Below are 20648 nucleotides of genomic sequence, written 5' to 3' on the forward strand. Positions count from 1 at the left end.
TGTTTGGACGAGACTGCTCTGTAGAGGCCCAAGGCAGGAACTGTGCCCCAGGAAACCGCCCTCAGCTACCCACCAGGCAGCCTCTCCCAGCCTGCCCATCTGAGGCAATGACGCTTTTCCAAGTGGCAAATGAATCATGTCAGACCAAAAGCCATTTTAAAAGTACACTTTGTAAAAAACCCATGCTACAGCACATTTCATTTATTAATTATGCTATGGATTAGGGATCAAAGTGGTAGAAATCTCAGTGTACTCAAAATAAATGGCTTTTGTGGTTACCTAAATCCTCAGAGTCCCCTGGAATGTAATTCCTTAGGCAAAAACAGCTTCCCAGACTTCTTGCCCCCACCTCCCCAATAATATGGGGGAGGGTGATTACTCAGCATCAGACTTGCATGATGCAATTATTTGGGCTTTGAACGTTTCAGTTACATGAAATATGGAACTCTTCCTTTTGAACCGCCCTCCTGGCAATGGGTTTTTAGTTTCTATTATTGAGTCTCAAGCTCTTCCCCTTCTTCCTGTCCTCTACCCTCACTGCCCCACTTCCAATTAGATTCGAATTTAAAATCACATATAAAGATGTTGGGATTCAAACAAATCCCAAGTAATTCGCAAGAAGGCAATGGGGCGCGGTATTCAGCAACTAGCTTTGTGGTCAGAAAGGTCTGGATTTGAATCTTGGCTCTGCCACTTACTTCATAAATTATCTAAGTGCTTTAAGCTCTGGTTTTCTTATCTCTAAAATGGGGATAAAACCACTTCAAGAGAGCCTGTTGCTAAGACTGATGAGATAAAATATAGAAAGCTTCTGTCCCAGAGTCAGGAGCCCAGGACCTCGGCTGTACGTGATCAAGAATTATTTATTGCCCTAGCACTTTCAAATTTTCCAGATACGGGTCCAGTCCACAATTTTTGTATCTTGCTCTAAGTGAGTTGCTTTAAATTATATTTAAAGCCTAGTTTAAAAATCAACCCCTTGCTTAGATTCCTACCAAAGAAAACTAATTTCCTTCAATGTGACTGTTAGAGAGCAGATGTCCAATCAAAATCAGAGTTCCCACACCAACTATCTGCAGAATTCGGAGCTACTTAGACTGGGTACAAAATAAAAGCACAGAGGAAAATACAGATGAATTTGAGGGCATTAAAATTTAAAACTTCTTTCTTTCAAAACCCATCCAAAGCTAGGCACAGTGATGTGCACCTGTGGTCCCACCTATTCAGGAGGCTGGGGCAGGAGGACCTCTTGGTACCAGGAGGTGGAGGCTGTAATACACTATGCTCTTTCCTGTGAATAGCCACTGCAATCCAGTCTGGGCAATACAGTGAGACTCCATCTCTAAAATAAAAGGTAAAAATGAAAACCCATCTAAAGCAATATTTTAAAACATCACAGCCTAGAAAAAGTATTTCCAACACATATAATCAAGTTTTCAACTTATATAAAGAGCTCTTATAAATCAATAACAGAAAACTGTCTGATTCTTTAAAATGAAGAAGGCATTAAACCAGGCAAGGCACAGAGGAGAAAATAAACATATGACCAGATGCTCAACCTCAGGAGTCATCAAATAAATGCAAGTTAGGTAAGATGTCATTGCATACACAGCAAATTGGCAAAAATTTTAAGTCCAACAGGATCAAGCATTGGTGTGATTATGAGGAAAGAGTTTATATGCTGGTGATGGAAATACTCATTGATCCAATCAACTCATCCAGTTGTTCTGGAGAGCTTGACAACAGCATGTGAATTAAAATTAAAACCAGCAAACCAGTGCCCTACCAATTCCTCTACTTTAGTATGAATCCTGGAGAAACTCATATATAGGTACCTACATACACTTGCCCAAAGGATGGTTATTACAGCAGAGTCTGTAATCTTAAAACACTGTAAGCAACCTAATTAACCATCAATATGGAAATAGAAAGCTATAGTATATCCATACAATTAAATACTACATAGTAGTTAAAAAGAATGAGCTAAATGTCAGTGTAAAATGTTGATAAAATTCAAATGTAATGTTGAATAAGAAAAGCATGCCGCAAAATTAAAATTAAAAAATAAAGAAAAAAACAAAAGTAAAAGAAAACATGCTGCAGAATGTTATGTGGAATGTGAAGCCACTTATGTCAAAGTTAAAAACCACTAAGATTATTTACAATACATAGGTTAATTAAATAGATGTCGAAAAGTATAAAAACCTGAACTCAGTTTTCATATTAATAACAGCCTGGGAGGGAAGATCATGGGCTAGGAGGGGGAAAAGATTAATAATTATTATTTTAGGTGGCAGGTACATGAATGTGTTATCCTTTGTACCTTTCTGTATTTTTTTGTTGTTGTTGTTTTAATTTTAGAAAAAGCTAGAAAGCAATCAATCTCTCCTGTCCTAGAGAACAGAGAGAATAATCAGATACAGCCACTAAAAACAGGGAAGCCCACCTCTAACTTCTCTCCGCAAAGCTTGTCAGCGTGACAAACTTTGAGATAGACACCCTAAGGGGAACTGCCAAACATCATGGAAAACCCCAATACTCAAAGATCCAAATTTATACAAAAGATAGATTAGGGAGTGACTACACATAGTATTAAATGGTTGGTGATTTGAGAGAAATGCAGAAACCTTCCATCCGTTGTAACTTACCAGAACTTGTGATTTACCCACAAGTTTGCAGACACACATAGTATATATAAAAGGAGGTATAATTTCGGATGAATAGAAGGCTCATTGTGATGCAAATCTCCCTTTTTTGGTTCCTTTCTTTTGCCATGAGTTCATACCTTTTCCTCCTTGGAACCCACAAAGCCTCACTTCCTCAACAGGAACTAACAGCATCACAAAAGAATGACAGGCCTCCAGGTTCCCTGGTGTAGCCTGACCGGCACCAGCCTGGTCTGGTGTCCGGAAACATGCCTCTCCCGGCCTGTATGTGTGCCTGATTAAGGCAGCATAACACTGAAGGGTGAGAGCCCTGGCTCCGATGTGAGACTCCTTGGGTTCAAATTCCAGCTTGCTGCCTCCCAGCTGTGTGACCTTGAGTACATCATCCTCCCCTCAAGCCTCAGTTTCCTCATCTGCCAAATCGGGATAACAATAGCTCATTCATAAGGGCGTTGTCAGGATTAAACCTGACAACTTCACAAATTACTTAGAAAAGGCCAGAGCAAGTAAGTGCTCAGTGAACATCCAGTATTACCATGATCTTGTACTTTTCTCTCCATTTCTCAAGGCATCAGTTCCCTAACGATCAAAATGAGGCTTTTGTATCACTAGACCTCTATGTTTTCTTTCAACATGTGAATTCTGGGATTAAGTCTAATATTGAAAAGAAAAATCAGGAATAGGGGAGCTAGCATGAGACAGAACCAAAGCTCCGGTCTATCATTTGCAGACTTTGTAGTAACTGAGGCTCCAGGACAGTGCATGACAAAAAGCTCCCAAAGCCTCATCCCTCAGCTTCTGTTCTGACCTCTGGTATCACACGCCTGCACCCAGCAGGATCCCGACCATCCACACCCTTGCTACATATCCAGCAGGTTCTACTTTGCCAACTGAAAACTTCTGGAGGAAATTCACATAGGCATCCAGACACCAGAGCACTTAGCCAAGCCCAACCCTGCTGGCCTCTGTATGCGGTGCTGGCCACCCCTAGAGTCTCAGCCCATTTCCCCCAAGCCAATGGCCCGCCCTCCTGCTCCTTGACAAATGTCCTCTCTACCCACTCACTTATTCCACACAGACGTCCAAACACGCACTAGCTCACCGTATGTCCGTGCTGCCTCTCAATGGGTTACATTTTTCAAATTCTGTTCCAAAACTTAACCATGAGATTGTTGGCAGGAGAGCTGTGCCTGTGTCCCACGCCAGGCTTGAACTCACAGTGTAGCAGATAAATCGAGAAGAGGGCATCACGGGTTTGCACCAAAAAAAGAATCAGATAAAGAAGTTCATTTGTATCTTTTTAAAAAGAACAAAGAACTCCTCTTCTTCCAAATTAAAAGTTTAGATAACATTGAAGTTATCACCCTCTTAGAAATACCTTGATTTTTGTATCATGCAATGTCTAATAGAAAGGTGGGAGGAAAAGAGAACTGTAGAGTTCAGTGCTGAAGTCCAGTTTGAGTAACTCTCAGAAATATGACTAGATCCACTGCCATCATTCACAGGTAGAATGCATAAAAATGAATCCGCACTTCAAGCTTGGCCCATGTGTCACGTCCTCAAGATACACGGGGCATGGAGAGCAAAGAGACATCCCAGCCGCGGGGGGAACAAAGTGGGATACATGAAGCCAGCCGAGCCACAGTCCAGCTCCTGAGCCTACGTCCTTTTCCTTGGGTACATCCTCACTCTGGGTTCGGATGAAAAATGTTCCTTTCTCCCATCATTTCATTCGGAACAAGTTTTTAAATGGTGAGTCAGTAGGACTTCTGCTCACCAGGACATCTAAATGGACATTTGACAGGGCTCCGATAGATCCAGTAGGGGGCTCAATTTCTGACACTTTCCCAAAAGCTTGACTGCCTAAAACAGCAATGACAGCTGTGACACCTCTACAGCCCTCTTACTCTCTCCTCTTTCAGCTCTGGCAGAAATTAATCCATCACTGCATCCTTCCCCTGGAGGCCCTGACACATACGGCCTCAGAATCTCTCTCAACACACTGCTCCCACAGACGCCACCCAGCCTGCAGTCCAGGTACAAACACTGCACTCGGCTCAGAGTCCTCGGATCAACACTGTAGGCTTTTGGAGCTCTAGGATCTTCTCACGATTTCTATGTGTCTTAAAGGAAAATGTACAGAACCTTCATCAAATAGTGAAGTTGTAATAATCGGTCAAACAGAAATAAACAACTGTATGCTCAGCTTGCCACCAATTTTCCATGATTTAAAAAATAATGCTTCTAGTAATACAAGTAAGTGTTAATAAGTAGAGGAGACTACACGATACAGGTTAAAGCGACACCTCCTTATTTATGTTATTACATTATTGTGACATTTTTCAACTAAAAGGGCAATATTTCATACTATTAATTATCTAAGGATTCTTCAGTTGTCCCAAGGAGCAAAAATAAGAGAGCTTTAGGGCAAAGAGGAGTATGTTAAACAGAAGCCAGAAAAGAACACTCTGAGATACCAAAAATATGAAAATAAGAATTTCACAAAAATACCTAAAGTTCATTTTCAGAATTCCCCAGAACCACAGGAGAGAATCATGGAAACGCCTTCTTTCATACCAGTCTCTCTTTAGAAATCATTTGTGGGGGATGATTGTGTATAATAAGTCTCCTTAAAGCAGTCCTCAGACTAGCACAAACCAACCTGTTCTTAAAGAAAGCACGCGTGCTCTGCTCTTCCAGGGCTCTATCTATGTAGCGAGAGAAGAATCAGTTCATGTTCTAGCACTTTTAATTCAAAGCATTGAAAATCCAAAAGAAAAAGCCTGTCATTTTTTATTATAAACATAAAACTTGGCAAACTATTAGTTAGAATTCCTTTGGTTGTATGGGACAGAAAACTAACTCCAACTTCATTCCTTACCAAATAGCCCAGGATTAGAACTGGCTACACAGAACTCCATGGTGCCATACAGGCATTTCCACCTCACTCATTTTACCCTTCTACAAATGAGGGTCCTCCAGTAAGTCAGGGGTGTGTGCACATATATGTGTCTATGTATGTATGTGTGTGTGTGTGTGTGTGTGTGTGTGTGTGTGTGTGGTGTATGCATGTGTATGAAGGCAATTGCAAAGAGCCAGATTTAGATCCTCTCTGCGTGGAAAAGACTCATAATAAATATCACATATCTGCCCCTTGCCTAATCACATGTGCAACAGAACCGAGTGGAACAAGGGAAGTGTAGTTCACCACAATGAAAAGAGTGAGGGTGGAGATAGGAAATACTGTTATCAGAAAAAAAAAATGTGTAGAGACAGATGTCAGCTTCAGAACCTTATTCCATTTTGAATGCTTGATTTCTTATGCTGGGAGTTCAGCATCTGGGTGTTATTCTCAATACCTGAAAACAACTTCATAATTTAAGAAAAAAGCATAATAATGGCCAACTCAGTGCTTTTCTGAAGTGGGATGGGAAGGGGCTCAAGAAAGACTGGGGCAAAGATGCTTGGCTATATACTAAAAATGGAGATGGCCTCTCCCAGTCAAACTCACTTATTCAGCCTTTGACAATGTCTTGCCTTGGTCACTGTAATTCTGAGTCTCAGACATTCCTTCATTTATGAGCTTTGGCTAAAGGGGGCTGCTACCTCTTTCCAAAAAAACAATTTTTTTTCCTGAGTTCCAACTGAATCCTCCCAAAAGTTTCACCAGAAGCCCTCTGCCCAGCCATGTTCCCCTTCAGTTACAAGACACTGTTTTTAGACTTTATTTTCTACCTCCACCCATTGAGGTTGGCGTCTCCTTTCGATCTGAAAGGGCTGGGGGGAAACACTTCTCTTAGTGTGTTCTTGAGTTGGGTCTAACTTTCCAGGAAGAGTCAGAGGTATGGCTCAAAAACAGGTCTTGATAACATCCCCGCCTCTGGGACAATGGGATGGCTCAGTCCCCAAGGCTGTACTGCTCTCAGCTTTCCTTCCTTCTTCAGCCTTTTCAAATGCTTGCTGTTTTTTTCACCCCAGCGCCTGAGCAACACAGACAGTGTCCTTGTGAGAGAAACAAGCAGCTTGTGCCCTCAGAGCAGGAAGACAAGAGTAAAGCCTTTATCCCACTGTTTGGACACACGGTGACTCCATCTCACTCAAGCCTAGGGGATGCACTTAATCACGGTCCAGGATCCACTGGCTACGTAGGCTCGGGCTAGAAAACAGATTACTTCATTCCATCCAGAGCTCTTCAGCAGCCTCACATTGCAGTCAGGCTGCAAATGGACAGATGGCATGCAGGGCTCGGATGTGGCACAGTTGGGAAGCATCTGGGTCCCACTCAGGGTACAACATTGAAAACATCAGCCACGTCCTGCTAGATGAGCCAGGGTCTGATGAACGGGGACTTGTTCAGCCTACAGGTGTCCCCAAGCCATCTCTCCTCCACTAGCACAAACGTTGAAGCATGGCCAGTGCCTCGGCTTAATGGCATCTAGGCTCTCCATTCTAAGCTCTTGGGTCTCAAAGCCCCACCTCTTAATCAAGTGACGGGACAAAGTATCTGCTCATCGCTGCTTTGGAGCCTCATTCCAGAGATAAAATTTATCCCGACTTTCAGTATAGAGGTCTGTGATATGATCTGTCTAAGGCTTTCAAAGGCCCTCTCAAAGTATGGGAGTGAGCTGTGGAGACCAGAGATGGATGATAGGCTGTTACAAAGGTAGGAAGCAAGAAGGAGACCAGCAAAGACACTCTGGTGACATCCAAGTGAGAGATGATGGCAATGGACTCCAGTGGTAATGGCAGAGGTGGTGATAAGCAGTGGATGCCACACACGCTTTGAAGGTAGAGAGGACACACTTGGGCCTGTGGGATGGGCTGATGGGTTGAATGTGGGGTGTGAAAGAAAAGAGCAATCAATGATGTCACCCAAGGTTTGAGGCCTAAGTAATGGGTCGATGTTGCTGAGCTTTACTGAGATGTTGAACACAAGGAGTAACAGGTTTCGAGCTGGGGAGAGAGTGCACTAAAGATGTGGATTCTGGGCATGCTAATTTCCTGTCTATTTGGCATTCAAATGGAGGCTGAACCTGGCACTCAGAAGAGAGTCAGGGGGCGGGGGGCGGCGGAGATGAGGCAGTGGCCTGAGTAATTATCAGAATATGGTCATTCTTGCCTGGATATTCCTGGGCAGCTCAGCTAACCTGCTGGATTTGCACATCCTTATGTGTAAACTGGACATAGCAATACACTTTCCAAGCCAGATCCCTATGGGTCCCTCGCGCCTTAGTTTCCAGTACATCTCAAGGGACAATTCTGAAATCCAGTTGTTTTCTCCTTCTATGATAATTAATTTAAAAAGATGAAAATCTGACCTACAAGCCATTAACAAAACAATCATCAAATGACTTCATAGAGCCTACAACATCATTCTTAAAATGTATCTATTGCCCATAGTCAACAATCAAGTCCTAGATTTCCAAATCGGGCTCTCTCTTACAGAGCCAGTGGCCCCATCCCAGGATTCCTCAGAAATAGATGGTTTAAACCAAGATTGAGGAGAGATAGGAGCCCTCAGCCTGACTTTCTGGAGCTTTTGTGCAACCACGTTCCACATAAATGCTGCTGTGGCAATTAGACACGCTCCACTGTGAGCTGGAATGTATAAGGTTGGATTAGCAAGTTACTGGCAAACCATGCAGTGTCATAACCCCAAATTAAACATGCTGTCCCATCAGGTAGAAAGTAGAAGTCCACGCCCTTGTGCTAACCAAGATGGTTCTGAACACTTTCAGGTCATGATGAAGTCACGCTCATTCCAAACGAAATCAACTCCAGTCCCTAACCAGAGATTGGTTTTCTGCTTAATTAACGAAGCACCATTGTGGGAGGAGAGAGAGCTACATGTGAAGAAATCAACCACAGGGCTCCTTGGCTTCAAGAAACTTACAATCTGGTTGGAGAAACATGCCCCATCCATAGAGTTAATCAGCGAGACAAGAAATGACAAGCAGGACAGGCTGGGTGCCAAATGAACAATTTTGTTTTATTTACTGGAAAGATAAACATAGTCAAAACCATGAGTGTAGCTCTAAGTAGGCGCACATTAATTTAAAACAGGCTCCCACGCTTCGTAAACAGAGCAGGTGCCGAAACAAAAACAACTTCCCAAAGCAGGCCCCAATCTTGCCCCTTGTGCTGGGAAGAGCTCTGCAGTGTTAGGAAGCCCCACTCTAGGGAAGGCCTCCAAGCCCCCTGCGTGGTCAAGATCCTGCCCTAAAGAAACTCATTCACTTCACATACCCCAGTGCTTCCCTAAACCTATTTTAGGACAGAACCCTTTTTTCCAGGAACCTTGTTAACATTCAGCGAAACAAATGTCAGGAAACGCTAGCCCCGAGCTGAGCTGCCAAAGACTCTTCCCCCAAGCACAACAGGCCCCAGCTTGAGAAATGGTCAAGAGCTGATTTGAGAGGCTGCCAGCCCTCCCCACATTCATTGTGGGCTGACCTTAATCACGGGAGCCAACGGCATCTTTGACAAGTGGGTACATTTTCCCAGAAACATAACTCAGGGTCATAATCCTGACCCAGCTCACACATAGCATCGAATAAATAATATCTTTGCCCAATAATATACGATGAAAACAAAGATAATAGAACTAAAAATTCGCAAAAAATGTGAGGTTATAAGAGTAAACTCGAGACCTCTAAAATAGTCCTAAATGAACTGAGTATATTCAGGGGCTAAGGTATCTAAAACATATAAAAGTTACGCTGTGAATTATCTAAAATAAACATCTGACCTTGAAGTCTACCAATCATTCAAGAAACGATCATTTTGTTTGCCTGTTTTGAAGGTGGAGGACCTGGGGAGGCTGACTTGGATGGGCTGGGTCTCTGTTCTAGGGCAGGGTGGAGTTAAGGGCATGTCTCTCTCCAAGGAAGCCTGAAATTTTTTTGTTGTTAAATTCCCCAGAGACATTAAAATCATTCCAACCATAACTCTCTTACATACTGCTGGTAGTTATAAATGCTGAGAACTTTCAGGAAAATAATCTGTGGCTATCTATCAAGAAATTTTTTAACACTTTGTTCTTTTCTACCTTTTGTCCTAGGGATCTATGCCAAGAAAATAATAAAAGGGGAGGGGGCGAGGGGACAAAGATTTACACACAAAGATGATCATCATAGGATCATTCACAGTAGCAGAAAAAAAAGGAGACAATCTAAAGACCCAACAATATGGCACTGATTCAGTAAATTGGGGTTTCATCATATTATGGACTGTTACGTGGTCATTAAAAATCCTTAAGCATTTTAATGACATGGGGAAGTGCTTATTAACTACAGCAATTTTCATCTTAAATAAACAGAAGGTTGGAAATACTGAGCACTATGAGCTCAAGTATGTTAAAAACAAATATAAATATTCATACACTCAGAGGAAAAAAGGATAATTTGGTGTATTTCTAAATACACCAAATTATTCACAATGTAATCTCCGAGTGGTGAGCTTATGGGCTGTTTTCCAAACTGTCTACAATGAACGTAAACTTTATGAATGAAGAAAGCTACATTTAAAAACAAATTTCCCTTACTTTAGAGGTAGAACTTTTAAATACAAAATTAGCAATTCTCATCCTTAAGTAGTCTAAGATACCCGTCACTGATGATTTGAATTACAACTAACAATCATTTTGAAGAGAAGACTTGGGGTTGCGGGGAGTACAATAGCTAACTTCAAATTGTCAAGACATGTAACTTGAAGCATTAGCAGAATTTAACAGCAAAACATGAATTAAGGAGTTGAGCATTTCCAGGAGAGAGACTGCAGCTCCCTAAAGGCAGAACTCTCTTAAGAGTTCATATTGTACCAAAAATAAACAGTCTACCACCAGGAGATAGAGCCCCCATCTCTGGAAGTGTCCAAGAATATCAGGGGAAACAGACAGCTACCAAACTGCTGAAAAAAATGGGGGAGGGCAGTTGGTGAAATGGTATTTGATTTTAAGGCCCTGAAAATTGTTGTGATTCCAATATGCAGGGGCTACAACTGAGGTCACACAATCCTTCTTGATGGGATATTTTCTATTGTCATGGTGTCACCTGCCACACCATGAACCCAAACCTCAGGAGCTTCAAAATTCTTCACCAGAGGACAGAGTTTCTGGGAGGAGAGAAGGAAGCTTTGGACATCTGACCATAGACGCTATCATGGCCCCATGTACACTCTGGAGTCTACACCACCCACTCTCTTCAAAGCACCACTGATCCCATCTACCACTTCTTCCTCACCAAAAGATAACCTGATTACCTGGTTCTTCCTATTAGGTACTCATAGTTCTCCTTATAAAATAATGTTTTGGCAGTGCCCGAAGGCTTGCTTTATATCCTTAGACAACACAGACACCCTGACCACAGCCCTGACTGCGAAATGGGAAAGTTCTGACTCAGTGGCTGCTAGGAAACACAAGTCAACTCTTTTAGAGAGTCTAGCTGAGTCATAGATAAATGAATAAAATAAATAAAAACAAGGAAGTATATAGGCAGTAGAGAAAGTGGAGATAATCCAGAAGTAAAAGATTTTGGATACTCAGTACAGGGTCACACTCCATATCCCCCAAATGTCCTGCCCGCGGAAAATATGCTGGCCCTCCCCACCATATGTCAACGAGCCCTTTGCAGCAGTCATGACACCCAGAAGCCCAGTCTCTGGCCACCCTGATGCATGTCCCACTCTCCAGTGAAGCCAGCAGGCCTCCTCCAGCGATGCCCACCATGCCCAGGTGGGGCTGGGGTTCCCTGGGGTTCCCAGGGCTCCCGGCTGCTCTTGGCACACCACACACATTGTGCTCTAAGCACCCACTTAATTGTCTCTTTCCCAGCTTCTCTGCAGTGGTTGAGAGGACGGTGTGCTCTGGAGCCAGGCTGCCTTGTTTCACATCCTGACTCCCACAACTGGGCAAATCCCCACCTCCCTGGGCCTAGTTCCTCCTCTCTTGAACAGAGGTAACACAGCCTCTGAAGCAACTGGAACAAGCCTCACGTAGGAAGCGCTACAGTCTTTGTTGCTGTTATCGTTCTTCATTGACTCCACTCTCTCGGAGTCTAGAATGCTTTTTCCCCCCACACTAAATATTTGCAGAAACAATGAATGAATCAATCAATGGCAAATACAATCTCTCTAAAAAGACAACGCTTCCACTCCCCCCAAACCTGCTCCTCCTCCAATACTCCCCACTCAGTGAAGCATCTCCAGCTACCTACCTTTGACTCTCCTTTCTCCCTCAATGCCAATATCTAACCTATCAGCAAGTTCCGCTGCTGTTTCCTCCACATCTCTATTTTCACCATCCCCACCGCCAGCAGCCTAACACACGCTCCTACAGAAACAGCCAACCTGCTCAAATGACTCCCCAGTGTCAGATCCTCACCATACACTGCACCCCAAGTCACTCTCCCGGAGCCCTGCCCGACCTCTAGCTTCCTACCTGATTTCCTGCCTCTGTCCAAGCCAAGCACCTTTCCCTTGAGGACTTTCATACATGTGTTTCCTTCTGCCCACTCCCCATCCCTTCTCCTATCCCTTCATCGGGCCAACCCCAATCAGGCCTTCAGATCTCACTTTTAATGCAATTTCCTCAGGGAGCTGCCCAGGCCTGTAATCCCCACCAACTTCTCAGCTGAAATCAGGTCCCCCCGGTCATACCCTCATGGGCCCTACTCTGAGGGCACCTGGCACAGGGCCTCCCACAGAGGTAGGGGCCACCGTGGCTTTGCTGGCGCTCAGGAGGCAGCACAGAGCCTCCCAACACATGCCACGTCCCAGCAAGCATCCACAATCCAGGTCAAACATCCCATCGAAACAGTGCATGTGTTTAATAACCAACAGGGTGCTCTCTAGGTAGTGTTTTAAAAAATTAATTATGGGTAGGTTCCCCTGAACTCTTCAGAAACAAAAAGCAAAGGTTCAGCGTGCCCTCTGAGCTTCCTTGAAAATGTACAGGGTAGACGGCAGAGATTTTCTCTGAAGTTCTACCCATCGTGCATTATTTCATAAGAGTTTTCCACTCTCTTGCAGCATTTAAGCAATAACAACAAGAAAAGTACACCATCACAGTCTGGCAGGCTTTGTTCCTCGGGATTCAGTCTGCTTTCTTATCCCACACCTCCATGCTCATTACACAACAAAACACACCAGACCAAGAAGCACAAAAAATCTACCCCAAGGTAAAATTCTACATCGACTTCAAAAGGAAATCCCCAAGATAAAATTGTAGGAACTTTTGAAGCCTTTTGCCGTTTTGTAAGATACATACTATACCAAAATACCACCATTTTGGGTACAGAATCTTTTTTTGCTGGATACAAAGGAGGCTAAATGAAAGTCTTTGTATAGCAAAGACACCGGAGGTGGTATCCAGGGAGCGGCTCCTAACCCCACAGCTTACCAGCCAAGACTGACTCAAACTCTACCACTCAGCAAAACTTAGCTGCTTGGCACTCATTTTGTAAGAGGAAAAAAAAGGAGCAAATAATTAAAAATATAAATTTCAAAACTCCACCAAGAAAGAAAAAGAGCTTAGTTATGTGAATGCGAAAATAGGATTGGGGAGGCTCGGGGGTGGGGGTGTATTGGAACTTGTGGCTAACGTCTCTGAGTTGTTAAGAAGTCCATGAATCTGTTGGGGGGTATGGGGAGGGAAGAAGGGAGAGGGAAGGCAGGGAGGAGGAAGGCAAAGACTGACGCCTTGTATAAACTCCCAGTTTTGGGCCAGCCAATGAAGACATCGTCCCTGTTGGAATCGATTTCCTCTCTCCTCTGAACACAGATTAGGAATCACTGGATTATAACAAACGAGATGCTTTATCAGCTACAGGAACTAAAATTTGTGGAGTCTATTCTTAAATTAAATATCATTTGATCAGTTGACCTCCACTCGTTAAGAACATTTACTCTACACATCAATTTTTTCTAATGTGGTAACCCACATACCACATGAAAATAATCCAATCAGATTAAAATAGTCCAAAGAAATGCTCTCAATTCCCACGTGAAGATTCTGCCCCAAATGGGTACTGGAAGAAGTTATTCTTCTTAGCAATCTGTGAAAGTTGTAGTTTCGAATGATTAATAATAAACACTGAATACATCCCTATTCTTCAAGCGAGACATTAGAAATAATTATGAAATAGCTTGGCCCAAAAGTTACAACAATTACAAATTTCAGAGAAATTAGGAAGCAATCCTTAGACAATTATTTTGAAACATGTCTGATGAAACGCTGTGATGTGACAATTGTCTTACTTAAAAGAATGAAAAGCAAACTGTGAACAAGAGCCCCAAGTGTCTGGAGAAAAGTTAGCCCTTCATCAGCAACTCTAAACACGAACCAGACCCTCTGGCCAATGTTTAACTGTACAAAGACCCAAATGATGTATCAGCCACCATTCAGAATGCACCCTCTACAAACACAGACACACTGTACCAGCCAAGGTACAGCTGGTTTTGGTTGGCACATTGCCTTATGTTCAGCAAAAATATAATCATAAATGTGTAGTCCCAAGGTGTATACGTCCTCAATCCCAAAAACTATAGGTGACCAGGTGGATAGAGGTCAACAACGCAAGGCCTTTCTTCCACTCTACTTTCCTATCTCCCTCAACTCTTTCCTCCTCCCCAGATATCCTCCTTCTCATCTCCGGTGTCAGGTGAAGACTGCAGAAATGCCCCATCACAGGGCTGACTCATAGAACCAGTCACCATTCATGACAAGCATTCAAGTATTTCACAAATGTAAACCACATTTGTCCTTTTGTCCAAGTTCATGGCTTTTCCCTTCTCCCCAGCTCCCAGAGCCCACCTTCCTCCACCAGCCCATCCCCTCTAGGCAATGGCCATTCCCAGATCCCCCTGAGCACAGCAGAAAGCACAAAAGATTGTAGACAGCTGCCAGCTGTGGCTGCTTTGGACAAAGGTCTCCATCTACAAGATGGTATGTATGCCCCAGGGGAGTTGCTATAGTCAACACGCCAGCTAAGACACAGCAGAGGAAAAAGGCGCCTAAGCCCCCTTGCTGCACCCCTGGCCAAAATCCACACAGGCTCTGGAAGGAACGTTTTGCATTCTCCTCCAGATCATTAATTTCTACATAGGAAAATGAGATGCTTAGGGCCTAGGTTGTGGCAACTGTTCTTGTGGGATTTGAGGTGGAGGATCTTTGCTCTATCCAAATGGACAAATCCCCACTCTTACACGGGGGTAATGCTCCCTGGCCGCCCACAGAGCCTATGCCACAAATACAGGGGCTGTGTCCACTCTGAACCACTGCCGGGATTCACATCTTCTCTCCTCACTCAAAGAGAGAAAACAATGAAGAGATTTTAAAGATAATGTCCTCTCTCTGTAGCTAAAAAATAAATGTGGGAAATTCCCATCAACCATTGCCAAAAGCAGAGAAATAAATCTCAAAGCCTGGACCATGCTGGGAAATTCAAGGAGGCGGGAAAAGTGAAACAGACTTCTTCACTTTACTCTCTAGGTGTCTAGAACTGTCACACTTTAAAACAAAAAAAAATCTCTATGTCTGTTAAGAATTTTTTTTAACAGGGCATTCACTTTCGGAGAAACCTGCACTAGAACCCCCAACCAGCAACTTCTTTACACATAGGCACTGTCCCTGACCCCCTGACCATGACCCAATTTACAGTCAGCAAAACAGAACCAGCCACAGCAAGTTACTTTCACCTCCTGTAGGAGAGAAGACACCACAAGGCTTGGAAAGGGAGCAGAGAACTGGATTCAAGCCTTGCTCTGGCCACTGACTCAGCGTGTGACATTGGGCAATTCACTTAAGGCATCTCTGGGCCTCAGTTTCCTTTCCTGAGGGCAAGTTGGCCCTAAATGATCTAAGGTCACTTCCAGCCCTGAAATCTTGACCTTATAGGAGCAGACGTAATTATGAGCATCCATTTTATTGTGGAGTTGGAGTAAAGGGGAAGCTTCTAGCAAATGTCAATCTTCTTTCTAAAGACACCTACATGCCTCATTTATACCAGAGAAAAGAAGACATTGTCACAAATGATGACTCAAAATATGGTTTTACAAAAATAAGTTATTTTGTGATATAAACACACACATATGACAGAGGTATAACTCATTAAATAACACATGCTCAATTACAGCAAGCTCCAAAATAAGGAGGCAGTTAGCCCAAAATGGCAGAATGCATCTTAAGATTTTTCTACTTAAGAAACCTATTTTGCAATTTTTAGAAATTACAATATAGAGGTAAAATGTATTTATGATTAACATTTTGTGATACTTAAATGAAAAATACATGATTGATTCATGCTTTGCATAATTCTACCTGTCATGGATGGATTCATTATAAAAATATGCCTTCCATTAATTATTTCAGAAGCATGAAGTCCAGCTCATGACATAAATGTATAGAAGGGAATCTTCAAATAAGGCTGAGCTATCTTCTCAAGAGGTTAATTTATAAATTCCGCTCTTAGAGCCTACAAAACCCTAAGAAAACACATTAAAAATATATGTAGACACACACTTGTAGTCTCTTAGTACTAAAAACAAATGCTTTCTTTATCGAACCTACATACTTTCAAAGCCATGGATGTATAAATTAAATTCCATTTTAGCCTTTCAAAGTTCATTTCTACTCTAGGTTTACAAATCAGCCAGCCCAGATGAAATTGTTCTAATGTTAGTGTAGAATGTTACCAACAAATATTAAGATAAATTGGGGGAGAGGATAATAGGCAAGTTTCAAATCCAGGACCCCCTTTTGAGTTTTCTAATTCCCTCTTATTCACCTCACCTGCCCTGAATGTATTTTTATAACTGCCTTGATACCACTTCTAGTCTCCTCCATACCATGGTGATCGTGTCCTATAAACTACAGCCCGCAAGGCCAGATTCTAACCAAATACATGGAAAAGAGTGGAGGAAAGGTTTGTAAAATTTCCGGTTAGGTTACAATCATTAAGGTCCAATAGCAGAAAATGAATACCTTATAGATATAAACTATACCCAAGAATATTTCCAAAGAAAATGTGTTTAAAGGAAGAAAAAAAATGACAAATAATGCCTGTTATCATCAAAAAGGCATTTTCTTTTTCACCCCCTCAATAAAGGAAGCCATCATCTCTGGGAGGTTACTTACGACAATGTGTGCCGGCGATGGGGACCGGGCATCCTTGAGGGCTTGTCTACTCTGGAGGCTCCCTGCCTGGACATCAAGCAGTGGCCATTTCATCTGGAGATACTGGCAAGAGGAAACAAAAGTGAAATGAAAAACAATGAATTCAGAAAGTAAATGCAGAACAACTAGCCCAAGAAATAACTGTGACGTGGGTCAGAAACTGAAAAACATACAAGCATGCAAATAATCATTAAAAAAAAAAAAAGCATGCAATATCAATAGATTCTTCCTTAGAGCTCAAGTTCAATAAGTACACATATAGAAGACAAATGTTACTAGCAATTGTATTTTTTGTCTTTGCATTCAAACTACAGGGTAGCTTCAGAAAAAATGATTTCATTACTACTACCTTAACTTGGTGAGGGGTGGAGGGGAGTGGGAGAGGTGGGGAGGGAGAGGAAAGAATATAGAGCTATTCTGAAGGAAGAAAGTAAAACACAAATCTCAAGCCAGAAGTGTACTAGGAAACCATCAATTCCAAATCTGCTCCTTCTCAACCTCCGTTTTTCAAATGTCATCATCCTTCACTTTAAAGGAAGTCAAGTACATATGAGCAGCTGTCCTTTAGGTAGCAAAAGCTATTTGAGTACGGTGAGCATGCAGTTCCTCATATGACCCAAGTTTACTCAACAAAACTTACTTCTTGGTAAAAGATGCACAGTGCCAGACACAACGTATACACTCATCTCAAAAGACCAGAGGAATGCTTCAGTATGCACAGGTTTACCACAGAGATACAAATAAAGGTGTAAGTCAATTCTGTCTGTCCCCACCTTCCTCCAAGCTAGGAAATGAATATAAGGCCCAAGGGAGCTACTTCTGTCAAAAGTGATCCACTAGCTTTCAGTGAGATTTGAATGATGAGTTGACCCACTTCCTCATTTTGCAGACAAGGTAAAATGAGGTGAGGTGGCTTGCCCAGTCACAGAGGTACTCAGCCCATGTATAAGAAACTCTTAGGCATTTAACTTCTGTTGGTAACATTACGACAGTTTCCCTCAGGAAACCAAACAGAACTTAGACACAATGCTTAGAAGCACATGGAGATGAGCCTTTATGTTTCCCAAGGCCAACTCACTAATCCATCAGTTAATGAATGCTTGGAGGGGATATAAGATATAAGGAGACACCTTGGTCATTTCGGAGACCTCCTCAAGCAAAATAAATGGCTGGTTTTAATATTAATTCTATAGAAAACTTTACTCAATGAACACTGAGTACTACTTGCTTTGTGTACAGGCTGTGACAAGCATTAGGAGATACAAAGATGTCCACTCTCAGGGAGTTTTGCCAGCATGAGGAGCCTTACAGACACAGGTAGATCAAGACAGAATATGGTGACTCTGTGACAGAGACTCAGGGACTCAGGAAATACCAAGAAAGATGACAGAATTTCTGGGACAAGAGACTGGGGAAGGCTGCACAGAGTTAGGTCTTGATGGTCAGAACAATTTCAATAGAAAGAAAAAAGACAGGAAAGGATAATACAGAAAGAAGGGTTTGCACAAATCCCACGAGAGACAGAAGTGCCAAAGCCATCCACAAGCCAGCCGACGGAGTTCCTCGAAGATACGACTGCTCGGCAAATTCAAACCAAATTTGGTTATACCTAAAGCTGGAAGATCATTGCCCAAGAACTACCTGCCAAAGTACACAGTCGATTTTCCCATGACATCTAGGATCTATACAAGGTGGGTGCGTCTGCTACAAATTCAGAGCTTTCACCTAGAGGCCTCCCATGGTGAGCAACCTAATTATTAGTCTGGTTCTGTCTGTATCTCGCCACAAGACCCTGCATTGAATCCCCTTGCTTCGGTGATCTGTTTTTTTCATCTCTGTACCGAAGGAGTTGTCCTATCTGCGACAGGGTATTAGGTGGGGAGTCTGCCCCAAACACTGAAGGACTTCGAGGACTCCAAGCCCCCAGACAGTAAATACCAACAGGAACCCCCTCGGTCATCCTTACCATCTCATCACTTCCAAATACCTTCTCTGGGAGCAGTATCATCTCAAGTTGAGAACCACTAAAGTAAATATTTCCAGTCTCCATCTGTAACCCAGGCCAGAGGGCTCTGGGAATGTAGACTGCCCCGTCTCATCCCAACTTCTTCCCATTCTCACTTACCACATAACTATATGAGCTGCATTGGTCAAAACCACTCAATAGAGTCACTTCCTTGAGACCAACCAAAATGGACACCCACCAACACTCACCTCTCCATCTCATAAAAACCCGTGAACAAAAACGCCAAATGGAGTCGAACCTGTCTACACCCCATGCTGTCCCTCAGTGGGGAGAGCTGGATTGGTGGACAAGTTTTCGTCTTTGGCCACCTGCAAAACTGATTTGATTACATCCAAATACCAGCTCTGTAGAATTAGGAAACTCAGGCTTTGTTGAAGGTGACAGACCTGCCCTGAGGACCCACCCAAGAACTGTCATATTCATAATACAATATGAACATGGAGACTTATAATTCTTACTTTACATAAAAGCTTCATTGTGTGCCACATCCAATCTCCATAGGCTACCTGCACCACATAGTTTTATGAGCCCACATTTCAGCGCTCCAAGCCTACAATACACATAATTTTCAATTATGTTAGGGCAGCCCAGGATCATTGCCTATATAACATTACTGTTGGAGGAAATGAGACTCGGCCCCACTGCCCAGAGAGAGCTAACCAAATCCAGATGGTGCAGGAAGACAGCCTGGTCCTGCTGACTTGCAGGGACTCCGCAGTGACAGCCCCAAACTCTCCTTCCCAGTGCAACTTGATGCCACAGAACCGCTGGGTACACACAAATCCAAGCCCGTTCCTTGAATCTTAACTGGCATTCAGGCTGATGAAGTGCCTTTCGGGGAAATAAGTATTATGTCAGGATTTTCTAAAGGAAGCTATTAACCTTCTCCAGAAGTGATGGGTTTCCCAGCTTCCTTCATCTTCTACAATTGGTCCTTATTAATAGGGAAAATAAATATATAAAGGGAAGAAAAAGGAAATTAGGTACTATTACAGCCTAGAGGAAAATTTTTTTCCTTCCTGGAGACATTAAGCAGCAGGAAATTCTATTCTGTTGGGTCCTAAAGGAAGACCTAAAGGAGGGGGCATCTCAGATTTACAAAAGGGCTGGAACCCTGTGCCACGTTTTCCCAACCATCTGACTTGGTTTTATATCCTTTTGGGGGAGGGAAAAAAAAAGTTCCCACCATCCCACTACAAAAACAACAGTGGGCTCCAGCTCTCTTCCTCTCAGGCTGTTCAATGTGGAAATTATGAATTGCCTACAAAAACATTAAACTTTTCAACAAACTGCAATCAAATGGGGCTGTGGGAATTCCTACATTGAAAACTTTTGGAAGGGAGTCTGCTCAACTTTCATTTAAAAAAAAAAGAAAGAAAGAAAGAAAGAAAGAAAGAAAGAAAGAAAGCAAGCAAGCAAGCAAGCAAGCCATCTTGGCTTAAGCATTTCATCCTTTGTTGAATAATAATGTTCTGATCATGGCCCATTAGGGTTTTTCCCCAAATCATATTTTATGATATGTCTCAGGGAGCTTAAGTTAAGCTTTGGACCTGTGAGCAAATCTTGAAATATATACAACACCAATGGCCTGAAAGGAATCAAAGCAGCTGAAAAGACTGTTAAATTGCCAGCAAAAAGAAAAAGGTGAGCATCTCTAATTATTTTTCTCCTCTTCCACTTGCCCCGACGAAAACAGGGAGAAAAGGCAAATGAGGAGAGGCTCCTTCAGGAAATAGTCTTAGCAGAAATTGGCATCTACTAAAGCCAGACTGATGGAGCCTGCTCC

General features: G+C 42.8%; 1 protein-coding gene across 24 annotated transcripts in view; it reads right to left on the minus strand.

Moving 5' to 3' along the window:
* Positions 1 to 20648, minus strand: part of TCF7L2 (transcription factor 7 like 2) — a 217980-nt gene that overhangs the window by 110755 nt on the left and 86577 nt on the right. For 23 of the 24 annotated variants that reach the window (XM_055248954.2, XM_055248866.2, XM_055248964.2 and 20 more), the window contains one exon: positions 16798 to 16899. The exons of the other annotated variant lie outside the window; for it this stretch is intronic. In XM_055248954.2, coding sequence (XP_055104929.1) covers positions 16798 to 16899 — 102 coding nt within the window. The remainder of the gene's footprint in view (positions 1 to 16797; positions 16900 to 20648) is intronic. 24 annotated transcript variants of the gene reach the window in all.

This window comes from Symphalangus syndactylus, chromosome 2 (genome assembly GCF_028878055.3).
Source record: "Symphalangus syndactylus isolate Jambi chromosome 2, NHGRI_mSymSyn1-v2.1_pri, whole genome shotgun sequence".
NCBI classification, from domain to species: domain Eukaryota; kingdom Metazoa; phylum Chordata; class Mammalia; order Primates; family Hylobatidae; genus Symphalangus; species Symphalangus syndactylus.